The 17,826-nt window shown below is 30.4% G+C and overlaps 2 protein-coding genes and 1 long non-coding RNA gene across 3 annotated transcripts in view; all 3 read right to left on the reverse strand.

The window, feature by feature from the left end:
• LOC114128407 (uncharacterized) overlaps positions 1-2,736 on the reverse strand; it is a 102,904-nt gene extending 100,168 nt beyond the window's left edge. The window contains exon 1 of the mRNA XM_050207819.1: positions 2,294-2,736. The gene's annotated coding sequence lies outside the window, so the exon portion shown is untranslated. The remainder of the gene's footprint in view (positions 1-2,293) is intronic.
• Positions 2,737-3,116: 380 nt separating this feature from the next.
• On the reverse strand, positions 3,117-12,354 carry LOC114128409 (uncharacterized). The gene is made up of 10 exons (XM_027992922.2): positions 11,855-12,354; positions 11,536-11,652; positions 9,012-9,274; positions 7,866-8,088; positions 6,863-7,013; positions 6,317-6,453; positions 6,101-6,228; positions 5,866-6,038; positions 5,394-5,782; positions 3,117-5,317 (listed from the first exon to the last, which is right to left on the reverse strand). Exons 1-10 carry the CDS (start codon positions 11,964-11,966, stop codon positions 3,447-3,449), a joined length of 3,564 nt encoding a protein of 1,187 aa, XP_027848723.2. The 5' UTR covers positions 11,967-12,354; the 3' UTR covers positions 3,117-3,446.
• A 3,082-nt stretch (positions 12,355-15,436) lies between these two features.
• On the reverse strand, positions 15,437-17,559 carry LOC126555938 (uncharacterized). Its single transcript, XR_007607025.1, has 2 exons — positions 15,854-17,559; positions 15,437-15,791 (listed from the first exon to the last, which is right to left on the reverse strand). It is a non-coding gene; the product is annotated as an uncharacterized LOC126555938 (long non-coding RNA).
• Between the last annotated feature and the right edge of the window lie 267 nt (positions 17,560-17,826).

Consider the following 17,826-nt stretch of genomic DNA (forward strand, 5'->3'; position numbering starts at 1 on the left):
AATTAAAATAGCTTTAGTAAAACAAAATGTAACACAATCACAGAAAATTTTTATAAAGCCTCCAGGAACTCGATAGTGATCCATTTTATTTACCATAGTTTTTACAAATTTTTAATTTTTTCGGTATATTGTCGTATAAATTCGACGGTTTTTAACAATTTAAATGGATAATATAATTATTTAAAATAATGCATTAATATTAAAATGTTGAACGATTAATAACAAAAAATTGTTTTGATCATATTATTTGTGTAGTTATCTCATATCTGTGACAAAAATGTTGTACATCAACGTGATTTATAAAAATTCAACAGTCAGCAAAAGCAACTTGAAACGATCGAAAACAATGTAGTTATCCTAGTTAGTTTTTTGAAAGATGTCGACTAAGCGTACTTATCTACATAAAATAGTCATCATTCGACAAGTGAAGAAAATCTAATTTATTGTGTCATGCAACGACAAATTTTTACGTACCTACATATTGATATTTTTTTCAAAATATTTAGAAACCAATTTTAAAGATGCATTAATTTATTATTTTATAATAACTAGATACTACACTAAAAGACACATAATATTATGCAATTGATTTCTACATTTATATCAATACAAATATAATATTACAATGTCCAATAACAAAATATTTTTGGTTAATAAATCCTTTTTATAAATTATTTTTTTAAGCGCGTTTTTCATTTTTAGTGCATACTTTTAAGTTTACTGAGTCATATTTAAACACAGATTTCAGTATTGTTTTAGTGCTAGAAGTTCCAAACACTGATTATTTTTAATATCATAAAAAAATATAAAGTATATTTTGAATTTATATAGTGTTACGCTTTGTGTTTAAAATTTAAAATCTATGATAAATCATCAATTATGAGGTATTTATATAATAATTTCATTTCATTTTTTTTTTTTTTTGTACATTTTCCTCATATTTGGGAGAGACTTTGTTGAGAAACATTTCCACAAAAATGAAATAACTTGGTTTACCTTATAAAGAATTGTTGAGCACTTATTCGTTTTATTCTGTCCGTATAGTGTAAAAAAGAAAAATAATGGTAAATAATATAACACGAACTTGTTCAGTGGCGCCCATTATCTCTTTGAAGAATAAATAGAAAAAATATTAAGTATTAAATCCAAAAGTTATTAGGAGATTATGATACAAAAAAAAAATATTTTAAAAACTTGTCTAAACAGTAAACAGTGGTGGGGAGTTCGTATCATCACTACGGACATCAGATGGCCTATAGACAGTGCATCAGTTCATCCCCACTAAATCGATTCTAAACATCGAACGAACAACGATACAATATTGTAACCGTAACTATTATTGTGCGCTTATATTATAATATTTATAATAATAATATATCGGCAATTTTTTTTTTAATCTTCCTTATTATTTGGACGCGAAAATCCGCCGCCGTGTACAAACCGAAACGTCGGTTTGTCGTACGCGCCGACTAATTTAAGCACAAAACATCCTTGAGCAAACTATGGAAATCGACGATTTAAAAATAAATGACCCGCTGGCGGACGTGCCTAAGTTTCCCGTGTTTTACATTATATTATCGCCTATCGTTTCGTTAGACGTTGTTTTCCACCGTTTACTTAATTAATTGTGTTCACATTAAAAACCTAACTTTTCAAGAACCACCATAAAATTATATTACAGGTAGTTCTGCAATTTTTTTTTTGTTTTGTAGTTCATCTATTTACGTATTGATAAGATATTCTTTGTAACTCAAACTTTGAAAGCCTAAAGACCAGCACACACGTCAAGATTTTTAATAACGATATGTTTTTAATATTACCTATCAGCATTTATTCGTCCCTAATTGATCGCCGGATACACAAATTGCAGTTATTTTTATTAATTTTTCAGTTTTTAGTTATTAATAGAGGTATCAAATAGATAACAAATTGATATGGATTACTATTAATGCGTATTTGACTGCGTTTAAGTGGGCATAAGAAATTATGCAGCGAGCGTAGTGAAATATTTAAAAAAAAAAATGTGTTCTACTCCAGCAGTATTAATATCGTTTTTAGAGAACATTTAATTATAATATTCAACGCTGAAATTAAACAGTGGCAGATTGAAGCAAAAATTAACTATAACAGTGGCATACCAAATGGCAAGAAAAATAATGCTTTATTGCTTTGGAGCAATATTCTTGCGGTCTTTCAATATCTTCGCGGGACGTAATTTGAATGAAAAAAGGATGTCCGAACGCAATATTCTTGTGCAGGACGAATAATGCCATGTTACGGGTACGGGACGTACCTGAGGATTCGTGTCCGCCTCCGCTAGTCGCCTACTCCTTAATTTCAGTTCCTCTCCGCGCCGGCATGATGTATTATGTTGTTATCACGACCGTTGCCGCGTTCGCACTCGCGAACCCGAAATAGTCGACGACGACGACGATTTTCCGGTGTTCAATGTTTGATCAATATTAGGTAATTTATTATCGTTGGCAAATAGTGGACATACATGTACGCGCACACGGGTTTTCGGACCGAATCTCTGTGCGCGCGTGAGATTACGTCCACGCCCGTCCTAGTGCAAAATCGTGTAGAGGGGATCGGGTTTACATGCGCAGTTTCCACAGCAATATTACTTGCGATTTATATCATGCAGTGGGCTATTTTAAAGTTTTTGTTGTAGTTTATTTTTTATTTCATCTTTTTCGTTTCGGGTTTTTTTTTTTTTTTTTTTTTTAACAAGTTTCATTCTGACAACTTCCTTTCATTTATATGAAGCATATACATCATATTACGCGCGTTTGCCAATATTCTCCCCCTTACCGCCTTCCACGTTTTATCCACATACGTACGTGCATAATTATAATTATTATCAGTACTGCAGTTATACACTCGGTCATGCATTAAATGACACATTATCACATTATGTGTGTACACTTCTATTACGGATTGAGTAAGGGAGAATATATCATTTTTCGGTGAATAATTAATATAATTGAAATTTTTTGAATACTACGCCTCAACGTGTTTATAGTTTTATACCTATGATAGTGACAACACAAAGATTTTACCTAAAAAAATGAGAACGAATTTCAGGTCAACATTGAATGTCTCGAACGCCAGGGTATAAAATATTATTTTTTATTTGGTTCATAATATTTTATAACTTTCAGTATAAAATATAACAATTTCCTAACATTAACAATATTACTGTTATAATTCTCATTAAATGTAAAAAAGAAAATTAATAATTAACAATAAAATAATATAAATATTGAGAATAAACATGTTTAAATATTAAACATTATGGACAATGGACATATAGTATATTATGGAATCCTGTCTTTTCCCATTTAGCACTTATTCGAGCCGCTTGCATATTACGGACAACGAAAATTCAACATATTATTGTATATTATATATACATTATACATAATATAAAAGTCAATATCAAATCAAATCCTATCCCAGATTTGTGTCTTGAAGAATCGGAATAACAAGAACCCGAAAACTGGTACGGACAGCTTCTCGTCTTTGCACATGTATAGCCAATAGCCGAACACGGCCAACGACAGGTTGCCAAATATCTTCAAATATGGTATCGCGTTGGGCTCGGGCATGTTCGGCTGATGCAGCACAACGGCTGACAACCATTCTCCGGATGTCGCCGGTTCTTCGATAACTTCTGGTTGTCCGGACAGTGTAGCTAATGAACAATCACCGGTCTCGTCAAAGTATTCATCATTCACACAATCTTCATCTTCGTCGTCTTCATCTCCGTAATTATCCCGCAACCCAGCTTCAAATGTAACGACTGGTTCGTCACAATCTTCAACGGCAGCGGCCATTTTCAACTGTTCAAAGTCCAAATAAGTTTTGGCAACAGGTCTCCTACTCACTCCACTATACTGTTCTACAATGTCACCATAATGTCTGACCGCGATCATTTCGGCGGCAGCGGTGACATCGGTGTCAGTACAAGAGTCAGCATTGTTATCAGTACCGGTATCGACAGAGGTGGCTAGTGTCTGAATCGCATCTCCTCCGTTACTAGCTGTTCGGAAATTTTTCATGTCTCGTACCGGAGACTTTTTCCGGGACACGTGGTCCTCGTATTTGTCACGATCGGGCCCGTTTGATTGTTTGTTAAAAAAAGGTGGTACGAAAATCTTCTTTAGCATTGACTTAGGGCTACGATCGCTCATCTCCGTGACCGTTATGACTGGAAGTTTGATACTACTACTAACGCCAGTTTCCCGTTCCGGTATTTCGGGCGGTATGATACCGATCGGATCTGACGATAATTTGAACTTCACCAAGTCCGTATTCTCAGAAACTATAGCATTTTCCTTGTAGAACGGATTTGGCAACATTACATACTTGGGTATTCCGTCTCTTGGTCGATAAGTCCCATCCACTTGCGTCTCTACCGTAGATATCTCAGCAGTGTCCGATTTGTTCTCATTCGGTCGAGAGAATTCACTGCTATCAATCGATCCATTAGAGTAGTTTAATGAATCTTGGGACATCGAGTCAGACTGTTCCGAAGTCTCTTCCACAGACTGTGTTGTTGGCATCGTCATAGACGGTATTCGATCTGAATTTTCAGAACTTTTGGTAGCTGAAGTTGATGGTCCTTCGTCAACTTTTTCCACCCATTTGGCGGGTGACTTTGATCGTTCCCTGTCCGATAGTTTTTGATCTGACATGTCATCATCGTCATAATATACTGTTGAAAAGAAAGCGCTCGATGTATTGTGTTCTAACGCTCGTTTTCCACTTCCAAAGTTTGTAAACTTTTCTTCCGACCTATCTGACATATTATAATCATCGTCTGATTCTATTGACGTTTCAGACTCTACACCAGAAAACGAACTAGACGGTTCTGTTACGTCATCGTCTATTGTTTCTTTAACGTCTTCCACGATTTCTTCTTCTATACTATTCGCTAATGATATAAAACTACTTGCATTTGTTCTTTTAGAAATATCGATGACACTATGAACAGAATCTGAATCGCTAAAAATTGATTTTTCTTCGGAACCATCATTTGATCTTCTAGTGATAGGCGATCTCCTTAAACTATTTTTCCTATCCATCGCATAAATTGCAATTTTTTGAGCTTCAGATGACAAATTGTCATCGTTTGAATAACCATTGAACCTATTTAAGTTTCTTTCGTAGAGAAGTTCACTAGAACTGTAAGAGTTCCTTATCTGTTCTTCGAAACCTTCAGACTCTGCACCTAATTCCGGAGATGATAATGAAATAGGTGGAGCTGATCCTCGTTCGAAATTCAATAATAAAAGAGAATCTGTTGAATTTCCTAAAAAAAAATATATATACATATAATTTCACTAAATAAAATATTATAATATTAGTAAAATATGTTATACGCATACGTTTTGTTTTACAATTCATTGATGTTATTTGAGAGTTCGTTAAATCTTCTTGGCTTATCCTACTATTATTCGTCTTCAACCCAGGAGGTAAACCCCAATGGTCTTTTTGTTCAATTGGTTGTTGACAGGTCTCAGTGGATACGTCTAAAAAACTAAAAGATTTATAAATATCCACCTCTGAGTTATTTAAATCAGTCTTTGACTTTTTTTTCCGTCTCTTTGGTACAGGAGGCGAAACCTCATCTACACTTAATTTCCTCGGTTTTGAGGATGGTTCAGGAGATTTTGATTTTCGACCAAAGTATTCTAACATTTCCGTTTCTTGAATTTTTATTAGTTTTTCTTCATCTTCAAACAGGAGAGGTGCTGTAACTACTGGCTTGTATATACTGCATAAAAATACATGAATATAAATAAATATTCTTATTAAATACATCATTTGATGCATATAATATTTAAAATTCTAATTTACCCTCGTTTGATATCTGGTAAGAAAATTGGTTCAGAAACTTCGCTCGGTAAGCTCATACCATAAGGATTTTCTGCTTTTACTCGAAATCTGTACTCCGAACCTTCAAGTAAATCGTCGAGGTCTGCCGTAAGTTGTCTACTAGTTGACGCTTTTAACCACATATCCCAACCAACCTATGAACCCCATTGTTAAGTATTAAAATATGATTAACCGAACAAATCTAACATCATATTACTCTATTATACTCAATTATATAATTTCCGATTTTACAGCCTCCGTCATCTTCTGGTGGCTTCCAGGAGAGTGTTACAGATTTACCTGACGTTTTGGATACATGCACTTTACCAGGCTGTGAAGGTCTATCTGAAAATAAAATTATATTTAACTCAAAATTACAATAATTAGTTTAATATTATTATAAATCATTTTATTCAATATATATTTTACATACCCGTCACAGTAACCAGAAATGAAGCCATATGTTCGCCCAACGGGTTTACTGCTTGGATTTGATAGCATCCTCTATCTGATCTCTTAACAGATGCTAATTTTAAGGCAGCATATTTATCTGTATGAATTACTTCAAACCTAGAATTTCCGAAATATTATTGTGACTATATGATTATAGTTAAGACTTATGATACATTATTATTAGACGTTTATTTTTTAATTGTCAACAATAATATGAGTTGTATTAAAATTGGCAAATTTCATATTAAAATAAAAATATAGTATATGGTATTTAATTAACTCTAGATCTTTTGAGTTACCTATCATCGGACCATTAAATCTTAACAAGCTGTTAAATTATCAAATTGTATATCAATAATAAATTATAATATATTACACTGTATAATTTTTTTAAATGAATAATCTAAAATTAATTTCAATTAAATATTATTACTAATTGTTTATGAACAGTATAAATTTATTTAATTTTATCCTGAAATATCTAAGTTCTAAAATATTAATTCAAACAGTTTAAAACTAATTTTACCTATCACCGCCCCGTATTTCTTCGCCATCGTGAAGCCAAGTAACTTGTGGTAACGGGCGACCGGAAACTGATACTTTTAATCGCATTGGTTCATTTTGTTCTAAAAGTAAACCATCTTCATAGTCTTGCGGCAAACGAACCATGGGTGGTGCTAAAAAAAACAATTTCATGTTCTAACGATTAATATCATCATGACGTCACCTCACCTATTGTGTCATCGCTTTTATTTTTATTATTTCATATATATTATTATTATATTTATCTAAAGTTTTTATTGCGATTATTTTATAATTATTATTAATGAACTAATTAATTAGTCTTTCAATTATGGCTTATATTTTATATGACAAAACGTTTTAAATTAGAATAGTTATTCATGATGGACTGCAGTTGAAAATACAAACAAAGTCCTTCGATTCATATGCTTTAAATTAAATCTAATATACCAAGAGCTGAATGGAGAACTCAGGATGTGAACATATTTTAAACTTAGAATCTCTAAAAACAGGTAGGCATATCACTTATAGTCTATAGAAACATTTTTTTTAAATTAATAAACAACGAAATTGATGATTCATTTTTACTTGACCAAATAAATTTTAAAATTAATACTCATAACTTACATCTTATGCAATACTGATTTATTTTATAATTTATACTCTAAATATCCTTCAGATGTTCATATTTAAATCATATTACATATTTTGATAACATTTGTAAATAATCAAGCTTTTAATACACTATTCATTTAATTAACATATTATTTTGTAGCACATAACTCTACTCTGTCTTCCACTTTTTAGGTATATCCTACTTGTAAGTAGTTATTAATTTTTATTAATGTTTTATTCCTAATATTATTTGTATTAATCATATTGAATTATTTAAAAATGTGTCAATCGTCAAATATTACCTATTATAATGTTACTGTTATCGTTTTTATTATATTGTGAATTTGATATTGTCCGTATGAATATAATAAATAAAATAAAATATATTATACCTTCGAGTCTCAATCTAGCTTTGGTTATAGCATGACCAGCTCTGTTTGTAGCTGAACATTTTATTTCTCCTTCGTCCGAGTACTCGGCCTGGTGGATGTATAACGTACTCATACCATTATCAGTATTCACCCTTTGTCGTCTGTTGCTGAATAGTTCAAATCCATCTTTGTACCAACTGATTTTCGGTGTCGGTGTACCTTCAAACTCCACTTCGAATTTTACCTTAATACGTGGTTTATTAATCATAAGTATAGTTGGAGTATAAATATTATTATTATTTACACTTGAAAAAAGGTGAGTGTAAAATAATTGATATTATATAAAAGCTTAATTAAAATATTTTAATAATTAACTTTGGTAGACTACTACTTATGTGAATAAAAAATATGTTATCAATAAGCGAAAACATTTTTTATATATTATAAAAAAGGGATATGTGTAAAAACTTTTGCTAACTACATAAGTGATAAGTAATAATATATGCTCTCAAAATTATTTATGTGATACTAGTATATATATATTAGACATTCTATATATCATATCTGAAGAGAATCAAGAAATAATTTGAGGATGATAAAATTTAAAATTAGTATCTAAGTAATATTTTAAATGTAAATTATGTTCTGATGTGCATGAGTTTTTGAATTAAAATACATTGAATACATGACAATGCTATTTGTATTTCACATGTAAAATGTGCTTTCATTAGGCAAAATATTATGTTTAGACACTTTTAAAATAAAAAAATAACAATAATAGTATAATTTAATATTTTGTTATTGAATTGAAATTGTTTGTATAATAGAGTTAGAGTAACTATAGGTATGCTGTATTGTTAAACTTATCTTATTTTATTAAGATATATTTTAATTTTTCATATTTTATAACTGTTTAAAGTTGAAAAAAAAATTATTTGATAAAATTGTACTGAATAAACAGTATAAGAATATGACAAGTGTAATTAATTCATGTATTAACTTTTGTTAAATTTTCGCTATTAAAATTCTTAATTTATTTATTTTATTTTTTTTGTATGGACATACAGTTTATAATTTAACAAAAATCATGCCATAGTTTATTCTATTAGTAGTTCTTTAGGATGAAAAGTTTTTTAGTTATATCGACATAATATGAAGTTCACGAACCTGATCGTTTTCTAACGCTACGCGGTCTTCTATTCCACAAACGAATACCGGTGCTACGACTGCCGTCCTGTGAACGGTCATCGTGACCGGATCTGAAACGATACTCGGTGGCGATTGTCCTGATGCGTTGATGGCTTTTACTCTGAACTGGTAACGCCATCCTGGTTCGAGACCACTCAACGTCAGCTGATTCTGTTGTACTTTACCCGGCGTGGCTTTGACCCAATGAGGTGAAATTGTCCGACGATGCTCGACAATATATCCTAAAAAAAGCAAAATTCATAACACCTATACCTATAATATTATAGGTACAATCGAAATAGTAATAAAATATGTATTTCTATGAATTTTATCAGAAATTTTCCCGATGAGTACTACTAGCATAATAATGTAATACTATATTTTTGTCATACGACTAATAATTTTGATATCGGTCGATGAATAAAATTCAGATAGTATATATCGACACATAGGTACCTTAGTAGCGTAATAACGGTTCAACAGGAATGCTACTGACCAAATTTTTATTTAGTGTTTACCTAATCACGATCATCTCAAACCCAATCCTAAGTATTCGCATACTTTGATAACCATACTAGATTTAGAATTACTAAAAAAACACTACTAACAGTACCTATAACAGTACTGAATATTGATAAAGTTTATCTTTAACTATGTAGTAGGCACACACACACATAATATATTGTAGTATAAATGTAACACTAATAAACTGTATTATGAATATGTTTCTAAAAAAAAGTGTATAACCAATAGATACATTAAAATACAGTTGTAATAAAATGAGTCATTACTCATGACAATTTTATATTTTAATATAATATATTTTAGTAATACTTCTCAGAAAAATAAAATGCAAGCGATCCACAGCCAAAAATATGACTTTCAAGTATATGTAATAGAATTTGTATGATAGTTATAAAAAAATGAACACGTAATAAAAATGAACAAAACATTTATAGCATAATATTCTATATAGTTACAGCAGGTAATGAAACTGTACATTACGTATTTTTTTTTAAATATTAATCGTGAGAATAATTTTTTTTAGTAAATTTTCAACCATTTGTATACATTTAACGTAATTTTTCAAAATATTTAACCATATAGATTATACTTATAAATTATTACAAAGACAATTGTTTGATATATAAACTTAATATTTGTGTATTTACTATTAAATCAATCAAGGCCATAAGTAGGGAGAGGGTTCAGGGGCCCGGATCCCCCCGAAATTTTTAAAAGTAAAAATATTTTTTTTATTGTTAAATAATTATCTGTTATGTAAATTAAATATTATAATTTTAACTAATGTTTTCAATTACGATAATAATCAAATTTTATATTTTTAACGTAAAAATGACAAGTGTTCAGTATCTATAATCTATATATATTTTAAAAAATGTTAGACCCCCGCCCCCGAATTTTTTTTTCAATTATGGCCTTGTAATCTATCATTAGGTACTTATACATTTTATATTGTATAACAATATTAATAAATATATAGTAATGATTTACCTAAACTAACATCACAAAACTGAATATGTTCCATTAATAATTTAAAAACAATTTCATTTATATAAATACTAATAACTAAAAAGTAATAAATGTTATTATTATTTATAATAAGCAAAAAATAATATTATAATTTTATTGATTTGTAATACAATATTTTAAACCAATACCTACTTAATTTTTTAACTATTTTGATTTAGCAGTATACTATAAGTGTATTATTTATTAAAAAACGATTTATGTCTACATTTATTATATGTACATACTGCATATACATAAATACATCTTTAAATGTTAGGTACGAATTTTAACACTGTTTTATAATCATAATTATTATTTATTAATTATTTATTGTTATTTTATGGTAAATATCTGCAAGGGTTAATGACACGCGTATAACATTAAGTTATTATTAATAGAAATTCCAGTAAAACGTTACACTTAATACGTTTCGTCCTACTTTTTGGCACCGGAGAATACAAATTTCATGTGAATGAACTTTCTTGCTATTTATTTTTTTATTTCATAGGTATTGTAAAATGTTAAATGTAGATTTACAAAAAATTTTCTATAACATTGTTTAAATGAGACTTGATTAAAATACGATATAGACGTAGTTAAGAAAAATATTATAATAGAATATATAATTTTACTTTTTTAATTCCTTGTACCTAAGCATAATATTTTAATTACAAACAAAATAATCTTATAAACAAAATATTAATACATATTTTATATATTATGTGTCAACGAGTAAGATATTATATAGAAATCGTCGATTTCTAAAATATAGGTTCGAAACTTTAGGCACAGCTGTAGGTGACTTAAAGATGCACGGTAGCGATAAAGAATGTCGAAACGAGGTTACACTAAATTGACCGAAACGATCGTCGCGATGTTCAAGTCGGTTTTTTATCGAGACAAAATGCGAAGTACCTATGTACATACATAGGTATATGTCGAGTTGTATCATAGCGATGTGCAATTTTACCTGTGATTTTCGAACCGCAGTCGCGAGCCGGTGGTTTCCATTTGACTGTTATCACATCCGGTTCGTCTGCCGGATCCGCGACCACCAGATACGGCTTTCCCGGCGCAGATGGTGGACCTGCAACAAAACGTATACAGACGGAAACAATGAGAACGTCGAATATTATAGAATCACATCGTTTGCGTTTACGGGAGATCCGGATAGCGTTAAAGCGCGATGTCGTGGGCGTACGTTAAAACATGTTAAAATATAATTTAACAAGACCATTTACATGCGTAGGACACATCATTAAAATATTAAACGTAGGTGAAAAGTATACCGGAAGTGAATCTGCTGGACGACGATGACGACGACAGATGGTCTCGCGAACTAGCTGCACCATTGTATTGCAACTTGTGCAGTTTGCCGTGCGACGAAGACGAATTGCCCATGGTGCACTGCCATCCAAAGTGTTTCGCGGGGCCGGTCTGACCGGACGCACGCGGAGACGGATACGCGTGGAACGGACGTGCACAGTACAATAGAACGTAACAATATCACAATAATACGACAAAATTATCGAATTCACGGCGTTAGTCGAAGAACACTTTACGCGGTTTACGGTATACGGTATATTGTTCTTGTACCAATATAATGTACTATATTGTGTGTGTGTTTGGGCGGTCGCGAGAGCGGCGTGCGACGGCTCGGAAGTCTGACATACGAATATCAACGAAAATAGAACGCACACACAGCTGCTGTCGGGTCTAGCCGGTGCCCGTGGATCTGCTGCGCACTGTACGTTTTTCACACTCGACCAACGCAGCGGTACAGGCGCCGTTTTTTATACACGTTATTTTATTATTATTATTATTATCATCACTATTTTTATCGAGATTATTTATTATTATCATCATTATTGATATTACATTATAAATGTTATATGATTATTACAGTTTTATTATTTTATGATTATTGTTGCTGTAATATTATATAGCTAGTAATGTGACGGAGAAGGCGCTGCAGACGTAGACGTCACAGTGACGTAGTAATGGCTGAGGGGGCATGGAAAGTTGCCACGATTTCAAAAGAGATGAGCTATGAGAGGAACGCATTTAAATTGTTTTTACATGAATCAACGGACGCATCTAATAAGTGTCTGAATCGTTGGTAAAACTATTGATGACGGGAAATGGGCATCACGTCTTCAAAAACGCTTAAACAACAACAACATATTAACTTACAGTCACACCCTCGATTATAGGATCCATAGGTACCTATATACATTATATTATATTATAATATTCTAGTTAAGACAGGTTTTCATCCAAATAGTGCTTATAATTTAATTTAAAGTACATTACAATGATAACTCTTTTCATAATAGGTATAATAGTATTACTATTGGGCCTTAAAAAATGTGAAAATGATCAAAAAAATAATTCAGAAATGATTTAAATATCATAATAAAACTGCATCTGCATAAAAATGTATTCCTTTTAGAATTAAAAGCAAAAACAATAATATAAATATCAATTCTATATTTATTATGTTTCAAAAATAAATCATAGGTTATTAATTGTCTTTCACTTCTAATTGGAAATAATCAAAATAAAATAAAAAAAACTCATTAATTAACTTAACTAGGTAACAGGAATCGGCATATATATGTTTTTTAGTGTATACAGATGTATCTGATACAATATGCATATAGATTAAAGGTAATGCATGATGCGAACGATGGTATTTGTTACAACGATCGACTTGATAAAAAAAATAACCTCTAAAAAATTAATGGCGATTTCAATAATCAATGAAAAGTTATTTGTATCGAAACATTAAAAACACCAGCCCTAATCATATAACGAATATGGCAATACCATGTGTTGCATGCATTTTCATAAATATAATAAAATATAGAACAATATAAGGTGTTATATAGTTATTAGAATAGTTTGTTTGTATATTATGTAAATAATAATAATGCTGAATGTATAACTACTTAATTGTAAATCCTATTTATATGCGTTCATAGTTACATTTGGTTATTGTTTTTTTTATCTAGTTAAACTAAAAATTATAACTTTCTATTACCACTAAAGCTTGTTTACATAAGATAGATATTATTATAAAACTATTAATTACCTATCTGATTTAATAATACAAATTTAAAATTTAAAATATTAACGAAACCTGATGGATAAAAAGAAAGTCAACAATATTTATAGAAAAAGGTTCTAAAACTCAAAAATTCTAAAAATAACACTATACCAAAAAAAGTATGCCAACATTTGTTAATAAATGCAAAATAAAATAATTATCATCACCTGTATTCATTTATTAGCAAAAGGCATTTTAAATTTTAATTAAAGACTGACTAGAAGAAAAACACATTCAAAATGCATCAAAATCTATGGCTATAATAATTATTATTTAGTTATTACTATAATATAAATCCACTATTCGAATTTCACCTAGGGTTTTTTTAATTTTTATACACAGGAACTTACGTTAGAGGAACAAAGCCAAACTTACTCACACCATTAATCACTCTCGAAAATTGTTATGGTTATTGTTAGAAAATAGCTTGGCATCCGGATTTCATCCAGACGACAGACAGTTTAGACAAAACGACTGTGATTAAACACGCGTTTAGTAATACACTACCTACTACCTACTTATGTACTAAAATGTAATGTAATGTTTTAATATGCAAAGGTGGACAAGTAAATTATTTTTTTACTAAGTTAAGGTTATTATAATATAATTCAAGAAATATAATATAAAAAACAGTTAAACATTTAGTTTCTTAGTTAAAAGTAAACAGTAAACACATAATATTTTTAACTTTTTATTAGTTTTATTTGAAAGTTTTTTTTATGCTAGCACCAGAACACTTTATTTTTATTGACTAAAAACTGTAGTGATTTAGTACTTCATTAAAGTGTTTTGTTATTAATAAAAATAATAAAAAATATTGCACATTGGTACAAACATGAAGGATATTGTAAAAAGTGTATGTATTTCCCCGCTAAAATAATATACCTACACAAAAATTAACGCAAACAAGACTCGTGATGACGATGACGATACAGTCTTAAAAATGATACGTTTATTTGAAATGAATAAACTATAATTTACTTTAGGATCAACTTCTCCAAATATACCAAAGTGCTCAACCGTAATTTCTAAAATGCAGCATAAAATAATATTATGTAAGCGTTAATCTCTTGTCATTAATTTATTATTATAAATGCAATTATGTTTAGGTATTATTATATTAATAATAATAATAATATATATTAATAATAATAATAATAATAATATTTATTGCAACAATGAAAATTTCATACATTTTAAAAATACTTAAGTTTATATACATTGCGCTTCCCCCTATAAGCCTAGCTTGTGCTGGGGGAGCGGTCTTTATCTTAATTCTTAATAATAAATGAGATTTATAATCTTACATTAAATGAAAATGTTTATAAAATAAACTGTAACTAAATATAATTAGAGTAAAATAAAAATAAAACAATGATAATTACCCGTCTAAATATCATCATGAAACAGCAGATGTGAGAGTCAAAGTTAATGATTAAAAGTTAAAACACTCGAAAATCGATATGTTTATAATAATATTAATGATAAATAAAACAATAACAATACATGTACCCATATAAGATACATATATAAACATATATTTTATACGTTCACTATTCGTATACCAATCGAACATGTCGTGTGTGAAGTAGGTACTGAAGTATACGAAACACGTTCTTTATATTTTCATATTATGTAATAATTTATTATTGTAAATAATTGTGTGGTTTCAACCGAGTTCATATTATTAATGTGAGGACTAAGAAGAATACTGAATTTATGATACCGATAAATAATTAAAATTAATTAATATACAAATAAATAAGCAATTATTAAATTTTATAAAAACAATCAGTACAATTGCAGAAACAATAATTACCACGTATTTCTATGGAGAAATTTTCCTGATTTATTTGATTAATATTTTATTGTAATAGAGCTGTTATAGGTACTTTACTGCATGGCTTTTAACTTGCTATTATTGTATCGATTAAACGGTTTCTCATAGCAAAGCTCTTTTCTTTTTTTTTTTTCGAAATTGTAGGTAGAAATAGAAGTTCTATTAATTATTATGCGTTTACACGTAAGATTTGAGTTTTTCGAGTTACGGCCATTTTGCACCGGCATAACCGGGTCCTTGTTGTAAGTATTGCATTACGAACTGTTCGGCACTGCGTCTATAAAACATATATAATAATATACGAAAAAGAGCGTAAATCGATAAAATAAATAGTTATACCGATGGCCGTTCAATGGGAAAACTTCCATCGAGTTTATTTTGTTATCTTTATAACACGGTATCCCCATTAGAAGCGCTCCGGGCCACGATTTCTGGTGAATCGGCCGCACAAAACCCATTTCCGCCCATCACGCGTACATAATATAATAAATAAAACCGCAGCGTGGTGGCGATCGAGCGTGGATCGCGCTTTGTTTCGCTCGGCAGATTCCATCGGTCGATTATTTTTCGTTTCGCGACAACTGTGGAACAACGGGACGATTAAAATAATAATAATAATAATAATATGGCGTTCTGGCCGAAACGACCGTCGCGTTGCAGTGTCATGAAACCAAAAACAGTTCTATTTATAATACATCATCATCCGCCGGGTAAAAGATCACTCTTGTCAACCGTACTATAATACCCATCTATACATATATGCATAATACCCGAATAATTGTGATACATACTCTGCCAGGGGGTGATTGTAGGGGAGGAGGCGATACCTAATCTGGGATTTGATTATGTATAATATTTTATATATTATATGTAGGTATATACCAGGGGTGACCGACTTTTATGGACTTTTGGGTTTTTTTTAGGTTGTCGATCAAAATAAAAAGTTGCGATCGACTGATCACTATGGTATATTATTATAATATTTATGTTTGAAAATGTTAATTTAGATGAGGGTTGGATTTATTTTCGTACCCCCTTGAACATCACATATAACTGGCACTGCTCTCATAGCCTACAGTCGTATAGCTACCGTACTTCATGCGCGTCCTGAAAACTTCCCACGTGACGAAAAAATCCGCCTCTTGGGACTGGAGAATAAACAATAATATAATTGATACATAACATTATAATGGTATAGGAAGTTATTTACTTATTTCGGAGAATCGATGCTATTTATTGGTTTGTATATTTTGTCTTAACGTCGAAGCGGTTTCTGCGGGGTAGGGGGGCGTTTTAATTGGATCACTTCGGCCACGTCGTCCTACCCGAAATTTATAGTTTCCCTAAAAATGAAAATGCAACGACTCCGTTTTCTCCAGACTCCGAGTAAGTCCATCATTATATAAAATAATTTGAAAATTTTTTAATTATAAATCGAAAACTTCGTGTAGGTGTTTCACATGATTACGCCATCGTGTAGGAGCGTGTTTAAGGGGGGTCTATGAGGCCAGTGCCCAGCTAACCTCTCCCATTCACCGTATTTTATACTTTTTTTTACTATAAAGAGTATTAGTTTTTTTAGGCTCACAGTGCATCCCATGTACCTACGCTGATGTGAACTTTTTGTTTGTGCCCCCCCCCCCCATTAGACATTTCTAAATACGCCCCTGTCATCGTGATTACAGTATATTTTACTGGAGTGGCAATAATATTAATTCTATCAAATCTAGAAACAATAAACAATGCAGTTTTAAGAACACTGCTGATGTAGATCTACTCTTACAAATTACCATAATAAATCGTTTTCTCAATATGTATAAGGATGATGAGGTATATACCTTCAACGACTTTTTTTTTATTTTACAGTTACTTTATCGTCGTTTATTTTTGTTTTTTTTATTCCACATATGAATATTTTTAATCTTTTAAGTTGAATATGAATTTATGATGACTATTTTAAGAGCAGTCGTTAGAGCATTAAATTCACATCAAATTGTCAAGAATTTTCGACACAAAACATCATACATCATTTTATTACACAACATTAGACATTTCCTATTATGAAGCTATTATAATATTTATTTTTGAAATTATCTATTTTTTTACATTTATTTTTATGTATCATAATATTATTATTATTATAATTAATTTTTATTTAGAAAATTATTTTACGGTGACAAGAGGTCACGAATATAATTTTGTTCAAAAGTTATAAACTCGTAATATATTATATAATATATAATATATATGCTATACATTATAATATATTATTATAATATTTTCTATGTAAGAACAGAAGAACAGCTAGCATA

This window comes from Aphis gossypii, chromosome 1 (genome assembly GCF_020184175.1).
Source record: "Aphis gossypii isolate Hap1 chromosome 1, ASM2018417v2, whole genome shotgun sequence".
Taxonomy (NCBI): domain Eukaryota; kingdom Metazoa; phylum Arthropoda; class Insecta; order Hemiptera; family Aphididae; genus Aphis; species Aphis gossypii.

Excerpts from the sequence above, each read along its gene's own strand:
- LOC114128409 (XM_027992922.2), bottom strand. The coding sequence starts at position 11,966 with ATGGGCAATTCGTCTTCGTCGCACGGCAAACTGCACAAGTTGCAATAC. Across the intron at positions 11,653-11,854 it reads GTCCAGCAGATTCACTTCCG|GTCCACCATCTGCGCCGGGA; the intron begins GTATACTTTTCA and ends GTTTTGTTGCAG. Across the intron at positions 5,318-5,393 it reads AATGAATTGTAAAACAAAAC|GAAATTCAACAGATTCTCTT; the intron begins GTATGCGTATAA and ends ATTTTTTTTTAG.